This window comes from Pristiophorus japonicus, chromosome 3 (assembly GCF_044704955.1).
Source record: "Pristiophorus japonicus isolate sPriJap1 chromosome 3, sPriJap1.hap1, whole genome shotgun sequence".
Classification (NCBI taxonomy): domain Eukaryota; kingdom Metazoa; phylum Chordata; class Chondrichthyes; family Pristiophoridae; genus Pristiophorus; species Pristiophorus japonicus.
Genome location: NC_091979.1, coordinates 115,555,683 through 115,582,179, shown reverse-complemented (window position 1 = coordinate 115,582,179; position 26,497 = coordinate 115,555,683). Strand labels below are relative to the sequence as shown.

Below are 26,497 nucleotides of genomic sequence, written 5' to 3'. Positions count from 1 at the left end.
CTTGTTGCCGCCTCTGTTTTCGCCCCATGGGGCAGCAATGGTGGCGGTAAGCTCTTCTGGTAGGGCGGCTAGCTTCCAGCGCCCCACTGGGATTTTCGGGGCCGGTTTTGGCGGGGCACGGAGCATTACTGCCCAGAAGAGGTGAACCGGTGTGCAATACTTCTGGTTGCGACACCGGTTCAATTCTTGGCTGCCACCAGATCCAAAGCACTCCATAGAGCACCGTGCTGGGGCCGTCTGTGAAAGCACGCAGTCCGAGATTTATCGGCTGCAGTGAGGTAAGTCATAGAAACATAGAAAATAGGTGCAGGAGTAGGCCATTCGGCCCTTCGAGCCTGCACCACCATTCAATATGATCATGGCTGATAACATAAGAACATAAGAATTAGAAATAGGAGTAGGCCATCTAGCCCCTCCGCTATTCAATAAGATCATGGCTGATCTGGTCGTGGACTCAGCTCCACTTACCCGCCCTCTCCCTTAATTCCCTTATTGGTTAAAAATCTATCTATCTTTGACTTGAAAACATTCAATGAGCTAGCCTCAACTGCTTCCTTGGGCAGAGAATTCCACAGATTCACAACCCTCTGGGAGAAGAAATTCTTTCTCAACTCGGTTTTAAATTGGCTCCTCCGTATTTTGAGGTTGTGCCCCCTAGTTCTAGTCTCCCCTACCAATGGAAACAACCTCTCTGTCTCTATCTTGTCTATCCCTTTCATGATTTTAAATGTTTCTATAAGATCACCCCTCATCCTTCTGAACTCCAAGGAGTATAGACCCAGTCTACTCAATCTATCATCATAAGGTAACCCCCTCATTTCTCGAATCAGCCGAATGAATCGTCTCTGTACCCCTTCCAAAGCTAGTATATCCTTCCTTAAGTAAGGTGATCACAACTGCACGCAGTACTCCAGGTGCGGCCTTACCAATACCTTATACAGTTGCAGCAAGACCTCCCTGCTTTTGTACTCCATCCCTCTCGCAATGAAGGCCAACATTCCATTTGCCTTCCTGATTACCTGCTGCACCTGCAAGGAGGCAGTTGTTTAAAAATTTACTCTAAAAGAGTTTCATGCACAAGGACCCCCAGGTCCCTCTGCACCACAGCATGTTGTAATTTCTCCCCATTCAAATAATATTCCCTTTTACTGTTTTTTTTCCCAAGGTGGATGACCTCACATTTTCCGACATTGTATTCTATCTCTAAACCTTAGCCCATTCGCTTAACCTATCTAAATCTCTTTGCAGCCTCTCTGTGTCTTCTACACAACCCACTTTCCCACTAATCTTTGTGTCATCTTCAAATTTTGTTACACTACACTCTGTCACCTCTTGCAGTTCATCTATGTATATTGTAAACAGTTGTGGTCCCAGCACCGATCCCTGTGGCACACCACTAACCACCGATTTCCAACTGGAAAAGGACCCATTTATCCCGACTCTCTGCTTTCTGTTCGTCAGCCAATTCTCTATCCATGCTAATACATTTCCTCTGACTCCGTGTACCTTTATCTTCTGCAGTAACCTTTTGTGCGGCACCTTATCGAATGCCTTTTGGAAATCTAAATACACCACATCCATCGGTACACCTCTATCCACCATGCTCGTTATATCCTCAAAGAATTCCAGTAAGTTAGTTAAACATGATTTCCCTTTCATGAATCCATGCTGCGTCTGCTTGATTGCACTATTCCTATCTAGATGTCCCGCTATTTCTTCCTTAATGATAGTTTCAAGCATTTTCCCCACTACAGATGTTAAACTAACTGGCCTATAGTTACCTGCCTTTTGCCTGCCCCCTTTTTTAAACAGAGGCATTACATTAGCTGCTCTCCAATCTGTCGGTACCTCCCCAGAGTCCAGAGAATTTTGGTAGATTATAATCAATGCATCTGCTATAACTTCCGCCATCTCTTTTAATACCCTGGGATGCAATTCATCAGGACCAGGGGACTTGTCTACCTTTAGTCCCATTAGCCTGTCCAGCACTACCCCCCTAGTGATAGTGATTGTCTCCAGGTCCTCCCTTCCCACATTCCTGTGGCCTGCAAATTTTGTTTCCAGTCTACTTTAGCCAACTCTGCCCTCATCCCACTGTAGTCCCCTTTGTTTAAGCATAGTACGCTCGTTTCTGACACAACTTCCTCATCCTCAATCTGTATTACAAATTCAACCATATTGTGATCACTCATTCCGAGAGGATCTTTTACGAGGAGATCATTTATTTTTCCTGTCTCATTACACAGGACCAGATCTAAGATGGCTTGCTCCCTTGTAGGTTCTGTTACATACTGTTCTAAGAAACAATCCCGTATGCATTCTATGAATTCCTCCTCCAGGCTACCCCGTGCAATTTGATTTGACCAATCGATATGTAGGTTAAAATCCCCCATGACTACTGCCGTTCCTTTTTCACATGCCTCCATTATTCCCTTGATTATTGCCCGCCCCACCGTGAAGTTATTATTTGGGGTCCTATAAACTACGCCGACCAGTGACTTTTTCCCCTTACTATCTCTAATCTCCACCCACAATGATTCAACATTTTGTTCATTGAAGCCAATATCATCCCTCACAACTGCCCTGATATCATCTTTTATTAACAGAGCTTCACCACCTCCTTTCCCTTCTTGCCTATCTTTCTGAATCGTCAGATACCCCAGTCTTGGCCACCTTGCAACCATGTTTCTGTAATGGCCACCAAATCATACCCATTTTTAATGATTGGTGCTGTCAACTCATTTACTTTATTTCGAATGCTGCGTGCATTTAGGTAGAGTGTTTTCATCCTAGTTTTTAAACCATGGTTTTTAGTTTTGACCCCTCCTGCAGCCCTTTTATATTCAGTGGCCCTTTTTGTTTCTTGCCTTTGGTTTCTCTGCCCTCCACTCTTACTCACCTCTTTTCTGTCTTTTGCTTTTGTCTTCTTTTTGTTTCCCTCTATCTCCCTGTATTGGATCCCATCCCCCTGCCATATTAGTTTAACTCCTCACCAACAGCACTAGCAAACACTCCCCCTAGGACATTGGTTCCGGTCCTGTCCAAGTGTAGACCGTTCAGTTTGTACTGGCCCCACCTCCCCCAGAATCTGTTCCAATGCCCCACGAATTTGAATCCCTCCCTGCTGCACCACTGCTCAAGCCACGTATTCATCTGTGCTATCCTGCGATTCCTACTCTAACTAGCACGTGGCACTGGTAGCAATCCCGAGATTACTACTTTTGCCGTCCTACTTTTTAATTTAGCTCCTAGCTCCTTAAATTCGTCTCGTAGGACCTCATCCCTTTTTTTTACCTATGTCGTTGGTACCAATGTGCACCACGACAACTGGCTGTTCTCCCTCCCTTTTTAGAATGTCCTGCACTTGCTCGGAGACATCCTTGACCCTTGCACCAGGGAGGCAACATACCATCCTGGAGTCTCGATTGCGGCCGCAGAAACGCCTATCTATTCCCCTTATGATTGAATCCCCTATCACTATCGCTCTCCCACTCTTTTTTTATGCCCTCCTGTACAACAGAGCCAGCCACGGTGCCATGAACTTGGCTGCTGCTGCTCTCCCCTGATGAGTCATCTCCCTCAATAGCACTCAAAGCAGTGTATCTGTTTTGCAGGGGAATGACCATATGGGACCCCTGCACTACCTTCATTGTACTACTCTTCCTGCTGGTCATCCATTCCCTAGCTGGCTGTGGATCCTTCTCATGTGGTAAGACCAACTCACTACACGTGCCACTTATGTCATTCTCAGCATCGTGGATGCTCCAGAGTGAATCCACCCTCAGCTCCAATTCCGTAACGCGGTCCGTCAGGAGATGGAGGCGGAGTCACTTCTCACACACGTAGTCATCAGGGACACCGGAAGCGTCCCTGAGTTCCCACATAGCACAGGAGGAGCATATCACGTGACCGAGCTCTCCCGCCATGCCTTAACCCTTAGATACCCTTAAATTGGTAATAATAATGTTACAGTTTACTTACTGATATAAAAATAAAAAGAAAAGCTATTCACCAATCACCAGCCAATCACTTACCCCATTGGCTGTGACGTCACCTTTTGATTCCTTTCTACTTCTTTTTTGCTTTCTCTCCCGCTGCAGCTGCACAAGTACGCCTTTTATAGACCGCTCCGACGCTGCTCCCACCTCTCATCAACTACTGCTGGCTCTCGAGCTCCCGCTGGGCCTTTTATAGGCAACTTCAGTACCCCATTCCTGCTTTCTCTTCATACCCTTTGATCCCTTTAGCCGTAAGGGCCATATCTCACTCCCTTTTGAATATATCTAACGAACTAGACTCAACAACTTTCTGTGGTAGAGAATTCCACATGCTCACAATTATCTGAGTGAAGAAGTTTCTCCTCATCTTGGTCCTAAATGGCTTACCCCTTATCCTTAGACTGTGACCCCTGGTTCTGGACTTCCCCAACATCGGGAACATTCTTCCTGCATCTAACCTGTCCAGTCCCGTCATAATTTTATATGTTTCTATGAGATCCCCTCTCATTCTTCTAAATTTCATTGAATATAAGCCTAGTCGATCCAGTATTTCTTCATATGTCAGTCCTGTCATCCCGGGAATCAGCCTGGTGAACCTTTGCTGCACTCCCTCAATAGCAAGAATGTCCTTCCTCAGATTAGGAGACTAAAACTGCACACAGTATTCAAGGTATGGCCTCACCAAGGCCCTGTACAACTGTAGTAAGAACTCCCTGTTCCTGTACTCAAATCATCTTGCTATAAAAGCCAACATGCCATTTGCTGCCTTCACCACCTGCTGTACCTGTATGCCAACTTTCAATGACTGATGTACCATGACACCCAGGTCTCGTTGCACCTCACCTTTTACTAATCTGTCACCATTCAGATAATAATCTGCCTTCCTGTTTTTACCACCAAAGTGGATAACCTCACATTTATCTACATTATACCGCATCTGCCATGTATTTGCCCACTCACCTAACCTGTCCAAGTCACCCTGCAGCCTCTTAGCATCCTCCTCAGAGCTTACACTGCCACCCAGCTTAGTGTCATCTGCAAACTTACATTCAATTCCTTTGTCTAAATCATTAATGTATAGTGTAAATAGCTGAGGTCCCAGCACTGAACCTTGCGATATCCCTATAGTCGCTGCCTGCCATTCTGAAAAGGACTCGTTTATTCCTACTCTTTGCTTCCTGTCTGCCAACCAGTTCTCTATCCGCGTCAGTACATTACCCCCAATACCATGTGCTTTAATTTTGCACACTAATCTCTTGTGTGGGACCTTGTCAAAAGCCTTTTGAAAGTCTAAATACACCACATCCATTGGCTCCCCCTTGTCCACTCTACTAGTTACATCCTCACAAAATTCTAGATTTGTCAAGCATGATTTCCCTTTCATAAATCGATGCTGACTTGGACCGATCCTGTCACTGCTTTCCAAATGCACTGCTATTATATCTTTAATAATTGATTCCAACATTTTCCCCTCCACCGATGTCAGGCTGACCGGTCTATAATTCCCTGTTTTCTCTCTCCATACTTTCTTAAAAAGTGGGGTTACATTAGCTACCCTCCAGTCCATAGGAACTGATCCAGAGTCAATAGAATGTTGGAAAATGACCACCAATGCATCCACTATTGCTAGGGCTACTTCCTTAAGTACTCTGGGATGCAGACTATCAGGCCCTGGGGATTTATCGGCCTTCAATCCCATCAATTTTCCTAACACAATTTGCTGACTAATAAGGATTTCCTTTAGTTCCTCCTTCTCGGTAGACCCTCAGTCCCCTAGTATTTCTGGAAGGTTATTTGTGTCTTCCTTCGTGAAGACAGACCCAAAGTATTTGTTCAATTGGTCTGCTATTTTTTTGTTCCCCATTATAAATTCACCTGATTCTGACTGCAGGAGACCCACATTTGTCTTCATTAATCTTTTTCTCTTCACGTATCTGTGGAAGCTTTTGCAGTCAGTTTTTATGTTCCCTGCAAGCTTACTCTCATATTCTATTTTCCCTCTCCTAATTAAACCCTTTGTCCTCCTCTGCTGAATTCTAAATTTCTCCCAGTCCTCAGATTTGCTGCTTTTTTTGGCCAATTTATATGCCTCTTCCTTGGATTTAACACTATCTCTAATTTCCCTTGTAAGCCTCAGTTGACCTCAGGTAAGTGTGATTGTTTTTTTAATATTTTTTTCACGATTTATTTTGTGGTGGTGTCAGTTACTTGTTTGGAATATTTTTGGTGGGTTTTTTCAGTTTTTTTTTCTCCCCAAGCCCATCTCGAAGAGCTCCGAGGGCAGCTGTTTAGCTCAGGATTTTTGCTTGCTCAGCCAGCCTAGCACCTTAAGAGAGGTGTGCAACGCCTGCCTTAGTGCTCCGCCCCAACTCAGGGTTCAGCTGTTGAATTTTGCTGACTGAGGAGCAAACTGTTCTCGGGGGCAAATTTTACCCCCCCCCCCCCCGCCACCATTACCACCGTGAAATGAGCAGACCCGAAAATCCAGCCCTATTTAGTATCTAACTTAGAAATGCAACTTTTTCACAAATGCAATGTCAAAATACAACCTCTTCTTGTCCTTTTCACAAAGTATGCCCCTTGTCTTAAATGCATAGTTATAACCTCGAAAATCGTAGTCTTTATATTAGATATTTAAACTCATTTGTGCACTGACAGACTCCAAATGTTCATTTGTTGTTGTTGTACAATAATCATGCATTATGCAAAGTTTTTATGCTGTATTGAATTTTATATTTATATTCCTAAGTAACTTAAAAGCAATCTTTCTTCAGTGAAGTTGCATGTTTGTTAACTTTATATGGATTCAGATAAGGTAATTTAAATTTATTGCTTGTCAAGCTTAAATTGACCTCATATTTTTTAATAAGTCAAGAAGAGTGACAGTTAATTTATCTAAAACGGAAGCATATTGTCCCAGAACATATTGGACTGGGAGGCATGTATTAAAGAATTTTTTAAACACTTATGATACAGTGTGCATTAGTGTGAAAACTGAGTTTAGAATATCCCATTAATGACGCAGTGATCGGTTACCAATGGAAATAAATAATTCATGATGAAGGAAATTACTCTAATTAGCAGGCAGTTCAAGTCCTTTGATAAAACCCAGCTCTAATTCCGTGAAGGGCAGGAAGTGCTGTCATCAGTCAGCCCTGAAAAGATTAGCATCTATTATGAATGAGGTTAGGCACCCTAGTGAAGCCATGTGTGTCCTGCAGACAAACTTAATATGTTAAAAAACGGGACACAGTTAGTCTCACCAACACACCATGACTCCTGCTGAGCCATTGTGTATAGGTACAAGCAAACAGCCACAGTCTGATCATTCTTTTCCTGTCCATCATTCTGACAACTGTGAAAATACATTTTCCATGCAAAGTGGAATAGGGCAAAAAGTATTTGTATAACAGCATGGCATGTCAAAGAGTTTGTTTGATTTTTCAAATAAGATCTTTGAAATGAAGCTTTATTATTATAGAAGTATTGTGTGTTTTTAGTAATGGAATGCATTTGTAAATATGCAGTAAAGTAAAGTAAAAATATATTGCATATCATGTTCCTTGAAGTAGATGAAAGTTTTAACCTTTTTGCTATAGTAGGTAAATACTAGCCAGTTTTCGTAATTTTCATGTTTGTTTTGTGGTATGCCAAGTTGTACAGCTTGGTTTTTGCTTCATAAATTCCATCTTTGCTGAAACCCTAAACCTTTGAAGTGGGTGATCAGTTTATAGTGTATTGATCTGCAAGCAAGAAATTTGCTGGCACATTTTTAGATCACAAAACACCTATCTAAACAATGATATAATTCCTTTGCACTCAGAATTAAGGATTAAATAAATGTTAATACATTTTGGAGTCATTTTATAGAATCCTTCTCAAAGTACCTAATACAGTAATGGCTAAATTTAAGTATATTTATAAATGCAGATTTACTCTGATCAAATTTAGCTAATTTGTGTTGAGCACTAAGAGAAGACTAACATAAAAATGTGGTAGTTACACATATAAATATTTTAATGTAGTTTATAAGTGTTGATGGATTGCATTTTATAGCTTATAATAAATATTTACCCATTGTTTTGTTTTTCTCCTAGCCTGAAGTAAAATCTTCTATTAGTCGGTTTATTGCTCATGCACACATCTGTGTGAATGAAGTTAGTGTGAAATATCAGCAGAATGAGAAACACTATAACTATACCACTCCAAAAAGCTTCCTAGAACAAATTAAATTGTACCAAAACTTGCTGAGTAAGAAAAGGAAAGAACTAATGCAAAAGAAGGAGCGACTAGAAAATGGTCTTCAAAAACTACAAACTACTGCTTCACAAGTGAGTATTCGAAACAACATTATCATGGACATAATTGCATTGCTGAATGGATGAGAAAATGTATACTTTGTATTTACAAAATTTAGCAGAGTTGAAGTAATTTGGATTTAGTGATTTATGTAACCAAACCAAAAGTGAACATTCAAGTAGCATCCGTTACTGCTTATCACTGGTAGCTTTTCTCATGTGTATTTGTCTCTGTTGGGCTTGTAGAGAAATATATAACTTTGAATGGAGCCATAGAGGACTGAAAATAATTAAACTGTTTCGACCAAGACGCAAAGGAATGCTTTACAGTTCCCCAGACACCAACTGCTTTTAACTTTCTGACCCCAAAGATAATGGATTGTGTTATTATATAATAAAATTAAAAACTCTGTTACAGTAGTCTGCTTTTTATATTTTAAACCGTGCATGTCTCTACTTTAATTATCTAGGTAGAAGATCTGAAGGCAAAACTAGCGGTTCAAGAAATGGAACTTCACCAAAGGAACAAAGACGCTGAGGCACTGATCACCAAAGTAGGGCAGCAGACTGAGAAGCTGAATCAAGAGAAAGCTATTGCAGATGCTGAAGAGCAAAGGGTACATGCATGACTGATGACATGTTGTCCAGCGACGATTGCAAGAATATGAATTTTCAGAAGCTAAAAGTGCTGAGATTTTCAACGTAGTTCACAAAATTGCATACATCTATAATTAGTTATCATTAAAATTGTTCACAACCAGATTTTCTTTAAGTACAAGAAAAATGCATGTGTTTTTGTGAGATGGACAGAGTAGCAGTTAAAATGTAAAATACAAGTATAAAACAACTGAGATTATATTAATTGATCAGTATTTTATGAATCATTGTTGTGTAAAGGTAGTTCCATAAATCACATTATTTGGTACTGTCTTTTCCAGTTCATTTCTATTAGAGTAATATTTAACATCATGTTTTGAAAACTTGCATTTTTGAAAAGCTAAGAGGATTACAAACTACATAATAGACAGTGTAGCAGTAACACATTTAAATTGGAAAAATAACACCCAACTGGCAAATATACAATGATTTAAGATTTTTTTAAAGAAAAGTAACAAAAGCTATTATGCGATTGAAGAGAAAAGTGGCTATAATAACTTGTAGTGCTACAAAATTAAACTTTAAACAAGTAAATATATGACTGACAACAACAAACGCTCTAACCACTTCATTGACAAAAGTATTGTTGCAGGTAACTGCTATTCGAGCAGAAGTGTCAAAGCAACAGCAGGAATCTGAAGAAGACCTCGCTAAAGCTGAGCCTGCACTTAGTGCTGCAAATGCTGCCTTGAACACATTAAACAGGGTATGAAGACCAGGCTACAGTGTTTGAAAGAAACAATTCATTAGCATTTTACTAAATTACATAGCTAGTTGTTTTCTTTTTGTATTTGTATTTATAGTCAAACTTAACAGAATTGCGAACTTTTCCAAATCCACCTGCAATTGTCACCAATGTTACTGCTGCTGTGCAGGTGCTTTTAGCCCCTAATGGGAAAATTCCGAAAGATCGAAGTTGGAAAACTGCTAAAGTATATATGAGCAAGGTAACATAATAATCACATGTAAATGCTATTAAGGTTATACCAGTAAATCAATTTCAAGTAAATGTTATATATATATATATATATATATATGAACAGTATAAACATTTTTAGCATAAGTGTTCAACATTTTATTCAAATTTTTTTTTATCCATCTGCATTTATAATCAGATATTCACACTGCTAAAAATAATTCAGTTGAAAATAAAATGCCCACCAAATATATTTCTGCCTGTGTTGTAGATTTGTTTTACACGGATTTTATTTTTAGAGCAAAATACAAATTAAGGGGGTGCATTTATAGTACTATATGTATAGAAGAAATTCACTGATTTTGCCCATTGTACAGCAGATATCTAAAATTCACATCACATATTTATTTCTGCCGACAAGGCCTGTAACCTTAATATGTGAAGAAAATTTACTAAATATCACATTGAAAAATCTTTGGTCTGGAAACAAAATCATTAACACACAAATTATTCTGTGCAGTCATAATCACAGACTTTTATAATTGATTCTCTTCACACTATAGGGATGCTAATAATTGATTCTGCATAAGATGACTAGCATATTGATTTATGTGTTCATGAAAATATGAGTTAGCATGTTTTAATAGAATTGCTTGGTTCAAAATAAAATTTCTGAACATTACATAGCTTAGACTTCATATTTGTTTTTTTATGACAGTCAAGTTTATATAGAGTATATGCAATTCAAGAAATGTTACCAAACCTCAGCTTGCTATTTTTATAATCAGTGATGGTATGTGTTTTTTTTTGTCCATTCTTACTTTTGCATGTTAAAGGATTCCATTGCATAATTGTATTTAAATCAAATTAAATTTCAAACTTTAGAATGTGGGTCTGACTTTTACTTCTTGGTATATACATTCTGAGTTCTGCCAAAAAGATATAGTTCCAGTTTATAGCTAGTTTGGAGTCGATTAACAAGAATTTGATGCTAACTATTTTTTTTCATTGATGCAACAGTGGCAGTATTTGGGATCACGCATCATCAATGTGCATGGTCAATGACTCACTGTCACACTTTTGTGTCCATTAACATCATCTTTCAGTTCAATCTAGTGAAATATACATTTTTAAGTTCCCTAAGAAGAACATAAGACAATTTGCAAACTAACACAGATGCAAATAATACTTGCAAGCGTTGTTACTAAAATGCTTGTACAGTTTTTTAAAAAAAGCAAACTTATTGTATTTTAATTTAATCAATTTGATTTACAATTCTGTCGAACAATGTAGTTCTGTATGCTTATCCCCGGGGCAAGGTTTTGAAACACATCTGCAATCATTTTTTATTGTAATTACTCATTCCCATCATTAACAATAATTATTTTTGATCCAACCTTATTAGGTAGAGTAAACATCAGTACTATAGCCCTGAAACAGTGAAATACACAGCATGACTTTGTCTCATGTCCCTATAACTAAAAGAAACTAAAACAAAAACAGACATCCTAAAATCAAAATCGAAATTTCCGCAAATAAAATGTATTGTTTTTGTCTCGCAATTTTAAGCTACATTTGTACTGCAGATACTAGCCTCAGCCAGTATCTCAAGAGTTTGATGTACAGTTGAAAAACCAAGTCACACTGTTGGCTGCACCTCACTATGGATTGCACTGAACTACGTGACAAAGGGTCCTTGCCATTTATGTTTAAGACATAGTCAACAAGCTCTACTCACCAGATGGCTTTTTTGTAATGTTGGGAGAGCATGATAAGAGCATTACTTTGTTTACAGCAATAAAACGGCCATAAATAAGTTTATAAAGTTCTCAGGGAGAACCCCTGGACACTGTAATATGTGGTCTTGTACCAGAATCATGCAGGCTGTGGTTTCATGACTCTTGTCTCAATGCAGTCAGGAGTCAGATATCAGATCTGACTTATTCTGCCATTTTTGCATTGATGAGTACTTGTATTGACAAGCGGGTCGTACAATGACAACCTTATTTGCTGCGAACCTAACAATAATAGATTGCGATGTCGTAAAGCGGCTAATAGTGAAGGCAAACTTAAAAGTGCTTCGCCATGTTAAAATATTGTTATAACTTTCAGATAACATATGCTTATTTCTCTTGCTTTGTTTATTATTTGTGCATGTGCTTGAGGGCAGAGGACAGGGAAGGTAAAGTTACTTATATGCCATTCATCTGACTTGGTTTTAAATTTTGTCTCAGGTGGATGATTTCCTACAGGCTATTATTAACTTTGATAAAGAACATATCCCTGAAGCCACTATCAAAACTATAAAGGAAGAATATCTTAGAGATCCTGAATTCAATCCAGACTTTGTGCGAACAAAGTCATCAGTTGCTGCTGGACTCTGTGCTTGGGTTATAAATGTTATTAAATTCCATGAGGTAAGGATCTTGAAAACTTTATTTTTTTGCCAACTTTTAGTTTGTACCAAAATCTGTGTTTTATCAAGTTTTTTGTTGGCTCTGAGGTTTTTCCTGAATCAAATTTCATGGTTATTTTCAGAATAACTTTTTTCTTGAAATAATAGCTCCAGAGTTTCCATGTATCCCTCACCTGTCAGCGTCTCCTCCTTATCCAATGGGACCTAGTCTGTTACTTCAATATTTCAGTGTTCACAACTGCTTTTATGGCTGAATGACTAACAGTTGTTGTACTGATGACTTGCTCTCCACCTTTTTACTCTGAATTCCGATATTTACATCTGAAAACACGTCTTTATATAGGGTGAGCTAAGGGGAGAATCCAGATGGAAGACAATGTCATTTAAAGTTTATTAGAGCCATGTCACAGTGCTTTCTAGTTTGTTATTCTTAGATTTGCTGAGTTTTGTCAGTGTTACTGAAGTAAACACCAACTCCAATTTATTCTGTCCGGTGGCAATAAACTCATAATTGGAAACACTAAAAAATGTTTAATCAAGAAAGAAATAATTACAGATTCTGCAAAAGTATATGGATAGAAAATATATATGCCACCTCAATAACATAAAATAAGCACCTTAAAAAGCGATTGACCCGGATTTTATGGTCGCAGTGATTGAACGGTTCTCTGCGTTCATTATGCTTACGCTGCCTAAAGACATTTCATGGCCTTTTGCACGGCAATTTATGGTAATCGGGAATCTGATACATCATCATCATAGACAGTCCCTCAGAATCGAGAAAGACTTGCTTCCACTCTTAACATGAGTTCTTAGGTGGTTGTACAATCCAATATAAGAACCACAGTCTCTGTCACAGGTGGGGCAGATAGTCGTTGAGGGAAGGGGTGGGTGGGACTGATTTGCCGCACGCTCTTTCCGCTGCCTGCGCTTGATTTCTGCAGGCTCTCGGTGACAAGACTCGAGGTGCTCAGCGCCCTCCCGGATGCACTTCCTCCACTTAGAGCGGTCTTTGGCCATGGTCTCCCAGGTGTCAATGGGGATGTTGCACTTTATCAGGGAGGCTTTGAGGGTTTCCTTGTAACATTTCTGCTGCCCACCTTTGGCTCGTTTGCCGTGAGGAATTCTGAGTAGAGCGCTTGCTTTGGGAGTCTCGTGTCTGCCATGCGAACTATGTGGCCTGCCCAGCGGAGCTGATCAAGTCTGGTCAGTGCTTCAATGCTGGGGATGTTGGCCTGGTTGAGGACGCTAATATTGGTGCGTCTGTCCTCCCAGGGGATTTGTAGGATCTTGCGGAGACATTGTTGGTGGCATTTCTCCAGCGACTTGAGGTGTCTACTGTACATGGTCCATGTTTCTGAACCATGCAGGAGGGCGGGTATTACTACAACCCTGTAGACCATGAGCTTGGTGGCAGATTTGAGGACCTGGTCTTCAAACACTCTTTTCCTCGGCGGCTGAAGGCTGCACTGGAGGCGGTGTTAAATCTCGTCTTCAATGTCTGCTCTTGTTGATAAGCAGCTCGAGAGGTATGGGAAATGGTCCACGTTGTCCAGGGTTGTGCCGTGCATCTTGATGACTGTGGGAGCAGTGCTGAGCGGCAAGGACAGGCTGGTGGAAGACCTTTGTCTTACGGATATTTAGTATAAGGCGGGAAGCTTGTTAACTGTGAGGTGGAGCATGGCAGCGAGGAAGATTGAGAAAAGGGTTGGGGCGATGACGCAGTCCTGTTTGACCCCGGTCCGGATGTGGATTGTGTCTGTAATGGATCCGTTGGTAAGGATCATGGCCTGCATGTCGTCATGGAGCAGGCGGAGGATAGTGACGAACTTTTGGGGGCATCCGAAATGGAGGACGCTCCATAGACCCTCGCAGTTGACAGTGTCAAAGGCCTTTGTAAGGTCGAAGAAGGCCATGTATAAGGGTTGGTGGTGTTCCCTGCATTTTTCCTGCAGCTGTTGCGTTGCAAAAATCATTTCCGTTGTGCCCCATAGGGGATGAAACCCGCACTGTGACTCCGGGAGGAGCTCCTCGGCCACAGGGAGAAGACGGTTGAGGAGGATTCTAGCGACAACTTTCCCAGTGGCTGATAACAGGGAGATTCCTCTGTAGTTGCCGCAGTCGGACTAGTCCCCTTTTTTAAAGATAGTCACGATCACTGCATCTCTCAGATCTCCCGGCAGCCTCTCCTCCCTCCAGATGAGAGAGATGAGGTCATGTATTCGCGACAGTAGTGCCTTTCCGCCATACTTCAATGCTTCAGCAGGGATTCCATCCGCTCCCAAAGCCTTGTTGTTCTTAAGCTGTCTTATGGCTTTTTCTACCTTGTGCAGTGTTGGGTAAAACACACAAGTGCCTACCCTTTTCAGTCTTTACTGAGATGGTGGCGAGTAGCATGCTGCGGGATGGAGTCGAGAACACTCAAGTCGAAGGCAGAGTCTCGATGCAGTGCCCTCTACTGGGAATCTGGGACCTGTGTGAACAGGAAAAGCAACCACATGTCTACTCAACCAATCAGATTGAAGAATCCTTACTGAGACACGAAGACGGGCGATGTCGGTGGTGGGTCCCAATCCCACTGTGTCTTCATCCCGGCCTCCAACATGACTTTCCCCTGATTGGGCTTGTTAAGCCCACCCTGCAAGTTTCCTGGCCAATTGAAGGAAACGGGCCTGATTATGTCATTTGATAACGCTTCATCAGCCAGTTTCCTTAAAGGACCCATGCGCAAATTTACTTTGACATTTGCGCTGTCAGTATTCTACAGAATTGAAGTGCTACAAACACTGACAACCACTGCACAGAGGTGCAGGGCTGCACCCAGGCTCTCACATGATTCCCTCCATATGCTTATGGAGGGAGTCACAGCATGCAGGAAGGTTCTCTTCCATTCCAGTGGGTGGAAGAGACCACCCCAAGAGACCAACGCAGCCTGGTTGCACATTGTACAAGAGGGCACAAGCAGGGATGTCGTCAGGAGGACCAGGCTGCAGTGGCGCCAACTTTTCAATGATCTCAGTAGATCACGAAATGTTACTGCAAAGCCACTCAACCTAATCTTGCTGTGCCATCACTCTGCCTTCCCTACTCTAATCCTTCACATCCTCACTCATACCAACTTACCTTGCACCTCCACCCATCCCTCTCTATCTACATTATCATTTCCCCATCTCACTAGCCACCCCTCACACTCATCCTCATCCTAGTCCAATCATACTAACTAACAACACAGAAGGGTAGGCACTTGTGTGTTTTACCCAATGTTCATGTGAAGTTTCTGTTAATGTGCTGTCAAACATTGAAATCTTTATTTTGAACACTTTGCATTCTTGGACAGATTTGTGAGCACCTTTGGAAGTGGGTTAGTGAGTTGCAGTGAATGGTGAGACATAAGAGTACACCCTGCAATGCTGATGAGTGTGAAAGGACTGGGCTTGGGCATTGTAGAGATGCGTTATATTGTTGGTGTGGGGTGATGCCAACCTGGCGCATCATGTGGCAGCCAGGGTGTGCAGCATTAAGTGAAGTCAATGTGGCCATGATGAGGGCATCCCCGGCAGCAATGTGGCTGGGTGCTGATGCCCTCTGCAGCATCAGGTGAATGCGGAGAAGGTTGGTGTTGTTGGTGCTGCTGGTGTGCCTGGTGATGCTGGTGTTGGGGCCGCTCATGCTCAGATTCTGAGGACCAAGGTGAGAGAGTATAAAGTGCACCTATGCTGATGGAATAGATAGCAGATGAAGTAGAGATGACAGAAGCAATCTGTCAATGGTGTGAGAGGTAATGAGGTCAGACTGGATGGAGACGTATGTAAAGCCTTGCAGCTTTCTGAATCTATAGTTGAAATGCAGTTTAGAGAAGTTAGTGGTTAAGGGAACATTTCTCAATCAGCTGGAATCTTTGACTTGACATTTGCAGCATTCAACTCAACAGCTGATTCAATGGCCACCTCAGCTTCACAGACGATGTCTCGGCACAGCGGGAAACCGGTGGGTAACCTATCAAATTCAAAAATCTAGGGAAAAGCATTGTTAAGTGGCTGCAAATAAGTCTCTCGGTGAGGTACTGGTATAGCGAAGCTGAGAGCCTGATTTCCGCATTTAACTGTGCATGTGCAGATTGTGGAAGTTGCTGTCTGATCTACTCCTTCATAACGTTGAGTGCTGATAGCTTCACCCTTATTCCTACCGCAAATTCTGGGCCCTTGTTTCACCAACAGTGTGTCTGTTAATATCATTAACACAGAATTCAAATTAATGTTGTCCTATTGTCTTATTATTGTCTATTTTTGTTGAACTTTTATATTTATGACAATTGATGAAATTAATGTGATAGTGGTTTAAAGAAGCTGAGCCTGATGCTCTGAATTGATATGCCGAATTGGAATGATGCAGTTGCTAACATTGTCTGGTTAACAATCCTATCCAGAGACGTCTGTGCAATTCTGAATGAGTGCTGCACTATCAGAAGTCCCATCTTTCAGATGAGACATTAAACTGAGACCCTGTCTGCCCTTTCAGGTGGACATAAAAGTTCCCATGGCACTATTTTGAAGAAGAACCCTGGCCAATAGTTATCCCTCAACTAACATCATTAAAACAGATTATCTGGTCACTATCTCATTTCTATTTGTTGGACCTTGCTGTGCGCCGATTAGCTGCTGTATTTCCCTATATTACAACAGTAATTACACTTCAAAAGCACTTCATTGGCCGTAAATTGCTAGGGACATCCTGAGTTCATGAAAGGTGCTATATAGAAGCAACAACTCCTACTCAGCAAATTTCATGTTGCTAGACACAGTTCATAAACACTGGAGAAGTACCTGAGGGCTGGAGGATGGCAAACGTAGCTCCAATATTCCAGAAAGGAGTATGATATGAACCTAATAATTACAGGCTGGTTAGGTTAACTTTCATCGAGGGAAAAGTGCTTGAGGGACTTTTAGGAGATGCTGTGTGAACATTTGAAGAACAAAAGTATCATAAGGAGCTGCCACAATGGTTTTAGATATATCAGGTCTTGCATAAATGCAAGGAAAAGTGGAAATCCAGTGGATTGAGACAGCTATAAACAAACAATGACGTACAAAGAAAGTAATGAGATGCAAAACAACTATGCACAAAAGCTTGAATTAAGTAAAAGCTAACAATAACTGTTTTTAGAACTATATTAAGAGAAAGAGATTGGTAAGGGAGAATGTGGGCACATTAAAGACAGATGCAGGTGATGCTAGAATGGATAATAATGAAATGGCAGACTTGTTAGTGGAGGAAGCGAGCATAGAAACATAGAAATTAGGTGCAGGAGCAGGCCATATCAGCAAAATATTGGCAGATCATTCCACCTCAGTACCCCTTTCCTAATTTCTCTCCATACCTTTGATCCCTTTGGCGTAAGGGCCATATCTAACTCCCTTTTGAATATATCTAACGAACTGGCCTCAACAACTTTCTGCGGTAGAGAACGCCACAGGTTAATGACTCTCTGAGTGAAGAAGTTTCTCCTCATCTCGGTCCTAAATGGCTTACCCCTTATTCTTAAACTGTGACCCCTGGTTCTGGAATTCCCCAGCAACGGGAACATTCTTCCTGCCTCTAACCTGTCCAATCCCATCAGAATTTTATATGTTTCTGAGATCCCCTCTCATTCTTCTAAACTCCAGTGGATACAAGCCCAGTTGATCCAGCCTCTCCTCATATGTCAGTCCTGCCATCCTGGAAATCGGTCTGGTGAACCTTCGCTGCACTCCCTCAATAGCAAGAACGTCCTTCCTTAGATTAGGAGATCAAAATTGAACACAATATTCTAGGTGTGGCTTCACCAAGGCCCTGTACAACTGCAGTAAGACCTTCCTGCTCCTATACTCAAATCCTCTAGCTATGAAGGCCAACATGCCATTTGCCGCCTTCACCGCCTGCTGTACCTGCATGCCAAACTTCAATGACTGATGTACCATGACTTCCAGGTCCCATTGCACCTCCCCTTTTCCTAATCTGTCACCATTCAGATAATAATCTGTCTTCCTGTTTTTGCCACCAAAGTGGATAACCTCACATTTATTCACATTATACTGCATCTGCCATGCATTTGCTCACTCATCAAAAATGTTTCAAGTCACTTTTCAGCCTCTTAGCATCCTCCTCATAGCTCACACTGCCACCCAGCTTAGTGTCATCTGCAAACTTGGAGATATTACATTCAATTCCTTCATCTAAATCATTGATGTATATTGTAAATAGCTGGTGTCCAGCACTGAACCCTGCGGCACCCCACTGGTCACTGCCTGCCATTCTGAAAAGGACCCGTTTATTCCAACTCTCTGCTTCCTATCTGCCAACCAGTTCTCTATCCACGTCAATACATTACCCCCAATACCGTGTGCTTTAATTTTGCACACTAATCTCTTGTTTGGGACCTTGTCAAAAGCCTTTTGAAAGTCCAAATACACCACATCCACTGGTTCTCCCTTGTCCACTCCAATAGTTACATCCTCAAAAATTTCTGGAAGATTTGTCAAGCATGATTTCCCTTTCATAAATCCATGCTGACTTGGACCGATCCTGTCACTGCTTTCCAAATGTACTGCTATTTCATCTTTAATAATTGATTCCAACATTTTCTCCACCATCGATATCAGGCTAACTGGTCTATTATTCCCTGTTTTCTCTCGAACTCCTTTTTTAAAAAGTGGTGTTACATTAGCTACTCTCCAGTCTATAGCAACTGATCCAGAGTCAGTAGAATGTTGGAAACAAGTTTACTTAAAAATACATCAAAGAAAGGAACCTAGTGGATTTAATATAAGTTTAAAACATGGTAATGTAGTAAATAATGTGACCTAGGTAGACAAATCTACAGGACTTGATCGTTTCCATTCTAGGGTATTAAAAGATACGGGTGGAGAAATAGCAGGTATGTTAGTCATAATTTACCAAAGCTCTTTAGATTTTGGAATTGTGTCTTTGGATTAGAAAATTGCAAATATCATCCCATTATTTAAGATAGGAGAGAGGGAGCAACCAGGAATATACAAATACATCAGTTTAATATTAGTTGTGGGAAAGTTACTGGAATCTATCATCAGGAAAAGAGTGACAAGTATGAGTGGATCAACGAGAGTCAGACAGAATTTGTAAGTGTTGGTCATGTCTGACTAAAAATAGAAATTGCTGGAAATACGCAGCAGGTCAGGCAGCATCTGTGAAGTGAGTAACAGAGGAACCTTTCCAATGAAAGGTCATCGACTTGAAACATTAACTCTGTTTCTCTATCCACAGATGCTGCCTGACCTACTGAGCAATGTTTCCTCTAATTTAACAGCCTCTGCAGGTCATTCAAAATTTAGCGCATGCACGGTTTTGTATTTAAAAGCCGTCTCACTGGCTGCAGAGCGTTGAGCGGCTATGCAGCTTAAAGGGAACATTGCTGCTGAGTATTTTCAGCATTTTCTGTTTTTATTTTATGTCTAGTTGACCTTTTTGGGAAGGTCACTAACAAGGTGGATATAAGATGTTGTCTAAATGGACTTCTGAAGGCATTTGTTAAGGTTCCACACAAAAGATTATTAGCAAAGATTATTGGAATGCATGGAATTGGAGGTAACCTTGTGACATGTGTTGATAATTGATTAGGAGGTAGGAGGTATAGAGTAGGAATAAAGGGACTTTATTCTGATGGCAGGATGTGACGAGTGGTGTTCCCCAGGGATCTATATTAAGGTTTCAGCTTTTCACCATATATATTAATGACTTGGATGAAGGAATAGAGAATTGTATATCCAAGTTTGTAGATACTAAGTTAGGAGGTACAGAAAGTTATATTGATAGGAGCAGGAAGTTACAAAGGGACATAGATGAATTAAGAGGGTGTGCAAAACTGAGGTTGATGGTCAATGTGAGGAAGTGCCAGGCCATCCACTTTGGATCCAAGAAAGACAAATCAGTATATTTTCTTAATGGCTAAAGATTATGGGCCCGAAATTGATGATAGCCAAGGCCCGCTCAAAGTACTGCCGAGAGACTGGGCGGTACTTTGCCAGGAAGATTCCTCTAAAAGAGGTGGCGGTACCGACTGCCGGCAAAATAATGGATTACGCCGTCAATCTGCACGGCAGCAGGCGGGAGCTCTCAATCTTGGTGGCAAAGGCTCTTATTGCCCAAGTACCGCTGAGGATGGAGTCGGACCCAGGGAGGGTGGAAGAGTTGAAAATAAAAAGCATTACAAAAAGAAAAAAAACAACGGAACATTTTCAGGGGACCCCATCCAGGTAAGTCGCTATGAAAATAAAATTTTAAATATGTTCACTAATCTATTTTTGCCATTCTTCATACCTACCGTTGGGGTTAGACCTGCCTCCACGCAGCAGTCCTACCCCCTGCTGGCGCTGACTCCCGCCCGCACCAATCTGGCATCTCGGCTGGCAGGAGGCCACTTGTGCTGCTTGGCTGCCAGAGGGCGTCAGCGGGCAGTTCACGGCAGTACTCCCCTCCCGCCCACTCCAGCCCAAGTGGAAACTGGGAGAGAGAGGAAACCCGAGGCAAAACTCGGCGGTGGCAATGGGCGGTAAGGCTACCAATATCGGGCCCTATGAACTGTGGTGGAGCAAAGGGATTTGGGTGGCCAGGTACACACATCACTAAAAGCTAGTGCACAGAAAAAGTAATCAAAAAGAATAATGGAACATTGACCTTTATCTTATGGGGACTGGAATACAAATGGGAGGAAGTTATGTTTCAGTTGCATAGAATCTTGATCAGACTCCATCAGTTTTGTATACCCTCTCAGGAAGGATATACTAGCCTTAGAGGGGGTACAGTGCAGAGTAACCAGCATTATACTGTGGCTTTAAGGATTAAATTTTGAAGACAAAGGAGTGGAAATGCTTAACTTTCTCCCCCGAGACTCTTGGGTCAATTGAAATTTTCAAGACTAAGATCGCTAGATTTTTGTTAGGTAAAGATAAGGGATATAGATCAAAGGCAGGTAAATTGAGTTGAGGTACAGATCAGCCATGATCTAATTGAATGGCAGAACAGGCTTGAAGGTTGAATGGCCTAATCCTGTTCCTGTGTTCCTGTGAGGATGGCTGGTGTGGACAATGGAAATTCATATTGATGCTTTTCTAATTGGAATTAAGGGTAAAGAAAACTTTGTCCCTGTAACATATGTGAGATGAGAATGCCTGATACTGATATAGGATGATAAAAATGTGTTTCATTCACAGCACTAATATCCTTCAACTTGAACACACATTTACTCTCAAATGCATTAAAAAGTGCTTTGAAACAACCATTAGCAGAGTATTACTCCATATCTGTTCAATTAAGACCAGTGAAACAATGTAATTTTGGAATCAATACAAGTGTCAGATTAGGTGGAATGTGAGTCATTAAAATTTAGAGTTAGGATTTATTTTCTATGAAATAAAGGAACTGCTAAGATTAGTTTTGATATGTTATATTTTTAAAAGTGCTTCCAAATAGTTTTTATATTCCTGTTAATAAAAGTCTGTTTCGGTCACATTTCCCTTATCCTTTGACAGCTTTATTTAAAGAACTTGCCACTGGACTTCAATGGGTGGAAGAAATACAATGAACTATAGTGATTTGTAAATATTTTCACTTATAAGCCATATTGACCAGCAAAAGGCGTATTAGAGTAATATTTGAAATATATCTTTTTAACCAATCAAAAGTACTTGTTTTAGGTATGGTTGAATGCTTTGCAAGAGAACATATGTCAACTGAACATTTCACTGCTGACTTGAGTGTTATCATGATGTATTTTGCCAGTAGTAGCACATCTATCATAGATGGACTTAAAACTTACATAAAATGTACATTCTCATTAATGATGAGTGGCTAATTCATCTTACCACAGGATAATTAATGTTTTTTCCACAGAATAATTTTTCATTGTTGTGATGCATTTTCACTATTTTTTGTTACCTTTTCTCTATCTACATGCCTGTCACGATGTCATTTCCAAAAGATGTATGTAAGTATTAACCTGGTTTAATGTTTGGTTGCAGTTTGAGTGTTCCTTTACAAGGTTGGCTTGTAACAGCATTTTCGGATTCCAACATTTGTGATCAATCACGTAGTACAACTTATTTTTTTGATACTTGCACATGTTTAAAAAAACATAATGAAACAGATATGTGTTAAAATCAGAGAATGGTTACAGCACAGAAGGAGGCCATTTGGCCTATCAAGCCCGTGCCGGCTCTCTGCAAGAGCACTTCAGCTAGTCCCACTCCCCCACTCTTTCCCCGTAGCCCTGCAAATGTTTTCCTTCAAGTACTTATCCAATTCCCTTTTGAAAGCCACAATTAAATCTGCCTCTACTTTCAGGCAGTGCAAACCAAATCCTAACCACTCGCTGGGTAAAAAAGTTTTTTCTTATGTTGGCTTTGGTTCTTCTGTCAATCACCTTAAATCTGTGTTCTCTGGTTCTTGACCCTTCTGCCACTGGGAACAGTTTCTCTCTATCTACTCTGCCCAGACCCCTCATGATTTTGAACACCTCTATCAACTCACCTCTCAAACTTCTCTGCTCTGAGGAGAACAACCCCAACTTCTACCGTCTGTCCACGTAGTTGAAGTCGCTCATCCCTGGACCCATTCTTGTAAGTCGTTTCTGCACCCTCTCTGAGACCTTCACATCCTTCCTAAAATGGACACAATACTCCAGTTAAGGCCGAACCAGTGTTTTATACAGGTTCATTGTAACTTCCTTGCCAGTTCTTGTACTGTATGCACACATCTTTTAAATATCTATTGTATGCAGAAATGTAATGATGGTTTCTCTATATTGTCAACCTCTTTCTTGAATTGGTATTGATTTTACTTGGAACTTCCTGAACTCTCTGACTCCCAAAAACATTGTGTATGCATGCAGAAACATGTTGAAAGAAGGTTGCAGAAATATTAGTGGTATGATAATCACACAGTAGCAACAGCATAAAAGGACTGGTTGCTAAAGGAGGAGAGCTGAATTCAAAATCTGGATTCACTGTCATTCACATTTAGCTGCCCTTTGAAGGTGAATTTGCTATGTTTAAAATGAAGCATAGAGGAGGGAGAAGAGGGGAGAAAAATCTTACCCCGCATTAACAGGGTAAATAAAGGAGTATTATAGGTAGTATTCATGATGCTATCTGCATGCCAGAACATCTCATGCTTGGAAAAAGCACAGGATAGCATGTATGTAAGGGACAGGTGGGAGAGATTAGTGATGCAGAGAAAGTGGAATATGTGTACAGTATTTGTAGTCAATGTACTTCTTTAAAGCTTTGTAACTCACTTATTACTGTTTTTTTATATATATTTCAAATAAATCTTTTCACTTTACCCCCATTCTATGCTCACCTACACTAGTATAAATTGAATAACGTTAATGCTGATTATACTTGTATGCTAACAGGTTTACTGTGAAGTGGAACTCAAACGTAAAGCACTTGTGCAAGCCAATTCTGACTTAGCTGCTGCTGCAGAGAAACTGGAGGTCATTCGAAAAAAGCTTGCAGTAAGTATTATAAATTGTACTTCACCTCTGTGAAATATATTTGCTTTTATTGAAAAGAACTCTTGTTAAAAGTCTTTACTAAGCACTGTTAATTAACTTCTTATGAGTTAAGATACATCAGGTAACTGATATAATTGTGGTGTCAAATTGATGAACAAATCTCTATTTTAACAGTTGCAGCCAGACAAATTCACCAAAGTAACAATTGTTAAGTAATTCTGATGTTTGTTCCTTAATCTTCATATTCTCTATATGTGGATAATATGCAATATATAACACAAGAGCAGAGGTTAAGTTAGTTATCAAGTCATCTGAAGTAGCAACTCTGAAACCATATGGAACTCAATTTCCCCCCATGCTGTTTTTTGGCATATTTGAAGAGTTAAACCCTTTTTGGGGGGCCCGACTATGCCAAAAGAAAATTTTTTAAGTTTCCCCGTTGTAATTTTTGAAATTGGCATCGCGCAGCCTGTCCTTTAGCTTTGAGGGGGTGGAGCCTAAGGTCTGCACCGAGAAAAGGAGGACACCCCCTTCTGCGCATGCGCGGGGGAAAAAATGACATTTTCTACGTGATTGGTATGGGTGCGCATGCCCAGTAGACCTCCTGGTCTGCATTCAGCCATTTTTTAAGTTGTGTGTGAGAACTTTTATTCTGAGTGGAAAAAAATCGGAGCTGCAATATGCAACACAGTTCAAGGACCAAGAATTTCTCTCAGGACGAAGTGGAGACCCTGGCTACTGTAATTGAGGCCAGATGGCATGAGCTGGACACCAGCAGAGGTCAAATAAAAGTTTCACCAAAAGAAATGAAGAAACACTGCAACCAACTTTCACAAGATTACTGTGCAATGGTGACCATCCCGAGGTCCAGAGGCCAATGCAAAAAGAAATAGCAGGATCTTGGTCAAGCAGTTGGTATAAGTAATATTTTCATTTATTTACTGGAATTCAGAATGTTCCACCCAGCAGAAAAACACCGTCTCTAAAACGTTATATTTTCATCTTTGCAGAGGAAGGTGGCCCACAACAAAAGAAAGAGAACTCTAACAGAAGGAGGCCCGGCAAATCTGCACCCACTGGCACCTGTGGAAGAGAGGGTTGCTGCTTTGATGGGTCCTGGAGAAAAGCAATCAGTACTGCACAAGCTGGGCCCACACTCGAGGGAGAAGATAAGTCCTACAAATTCCACAGTCTGGCTTTGCTAAATGTTTAGTACATCACGGTTAGAAACATAGAAACATAGAAAATAGGTGCAGGAGTAAGCCATTCAGCCCTTCGAGCCAGCACCACCATTCAATACGATCATGGCTGATCAAAGGGGATGTCTTCTTCAGCTACACTTCAGTTAATGCAATGTGCTATCAATCATCATGGTCCTTCAAATCAGCCTGCTGCCTGTGCTGTGTGAGCCTACTCATGCCACCCTGCCCCTCTTCTGCTGCTAACTATTTATCTGTTCTGTTATATTTTGCAGAGCTTGAGGCCAACCTTGATGAGGCTGAAGCCGATGCAGAAGAAGGCAGATTCAGATGCTGAAGCTGAGAACATCTTCCAATCCGACCTTCAGACCAAGAGCATGGGGGGGAGGGGGAGGATCAAGCCCCCACTCTTGTACTCACTCTGGAGGAGGTGCTGGTGCCGCCCATTGAGGTGCCAGTCCCTTTCCTGAGTGGTGCAAGTGTTGGGACATTTCCTGGTTTCACACTGTCCGAGGCTGCGCATCCCAGTGGAATGCAGCGAGCTACACCCAGGGCCCCACCATCTGAGGCTGCAGGTCCTAGTGGGGTGCAGCGAGCCACACTCAGGGTGAGGAGGGGAAGGAGAGCTCAACAGCGCTCTCCTGAGATGCAGGATGCAATAAATGTGGTTCGGATGATGGCAATGAGTGGGGAGAGCATTTACCTTACGCGATCACTCCTGCACACCATGAGATATCGGGACTGTCAGGAGAAGTAACAACACTCTCGTGAGAAATGGAAACACTGTCCGGGCACATTAGGAATGGAATGTCACAGGTAGCTGATACACTGTCGGTGAACATGAGGGACGGAATGTCGCAGGTAGTTGAGATGCTGGTGGGGCACATCAGGGAGGTAATGTCAGAGGTAGTTGAAATGCTGTCGGGGCACATGAGAGAGAGAATGTTGGAGATAGCTACTGCAATAAGGGAACACGCCCAGACCCCGCGGCAATTGATGGAATCAACTGCCACTCCCACTCCAATCCCCAGACTAGCCTCTGAAGAGGCCCAAGCCAGGCCTTCCACATTACCACCTGCCCATGCCCCAGAACAAGAAGTGCGCATTACCCGAGATGCTCGAAAGAATAAGCTTGGTACCAACCGAAAAAAACTGCGCCACGACCACCGGGCAGGGGTAGAGTCACCAAAACCAAGTGCAGCGGGAGGTCTTAGAATAAGGTGGAGGAGAGATGGGTGCAGCCTTTGTTTGCTGCTGCTGTTGTTGGTATTATTATTGCTTTGCCATTGTAACTGTTCTCAAATTAAAAGTTTTTTGTAAGTGATGGTCCAGGCATCAGAAACGCTGCTTCAAGATGCCAATGGTCCTTTCTATTATGCGGTGGGCCGCAATGTGCTACATATTGTAATCCTGCTCAGCTTCTGTCTGGGTTATGCAAGGAGGCATCATGAGCCAGGTGGCAAGGCCATACCCTTTGTCCCACAGC

The 26,497-nt window shown here is 41.5% G+C and overlaps 1 protein-coding gene across 1 annotated transcript in view; it reads left to right on the top strand.

The window, feature by feature from the left end:
* dnah9l (dynein, axonemal, heavy polypeptide 9 like) overlaps positions 1–26,497 on the top strand; it is a 668,659-nt gene that overhangs the window by 494,264 nt on the left and 147,898 nt on the right. Inside the window, exons 56-61 of the mRNA XM_070873660.1 lie at positions 8,096–8,329; positions 8,767–8,913; positions 9,546–9,659; positions 9,757–9,900; positions 12,104–12,286; positions 23,711–23,812. Coding sequence (XP_070729761.1) covers positions 8,096–8,329; positions 8,767–8,913; positions 9,546–9,659; positions 9,757–9,900; positions 12,104–12,286; positions 23,711–23,812 — 924 coding nt within the window. The remainder of the gene's footprint in view (positions 1–8,095; positions 8,330–8,766; positions 8,914–9,545; positions 9,660–9,756; positions 9,901–12,103; positions 12,287–23,710; positions 23,813–26,497) is intronic.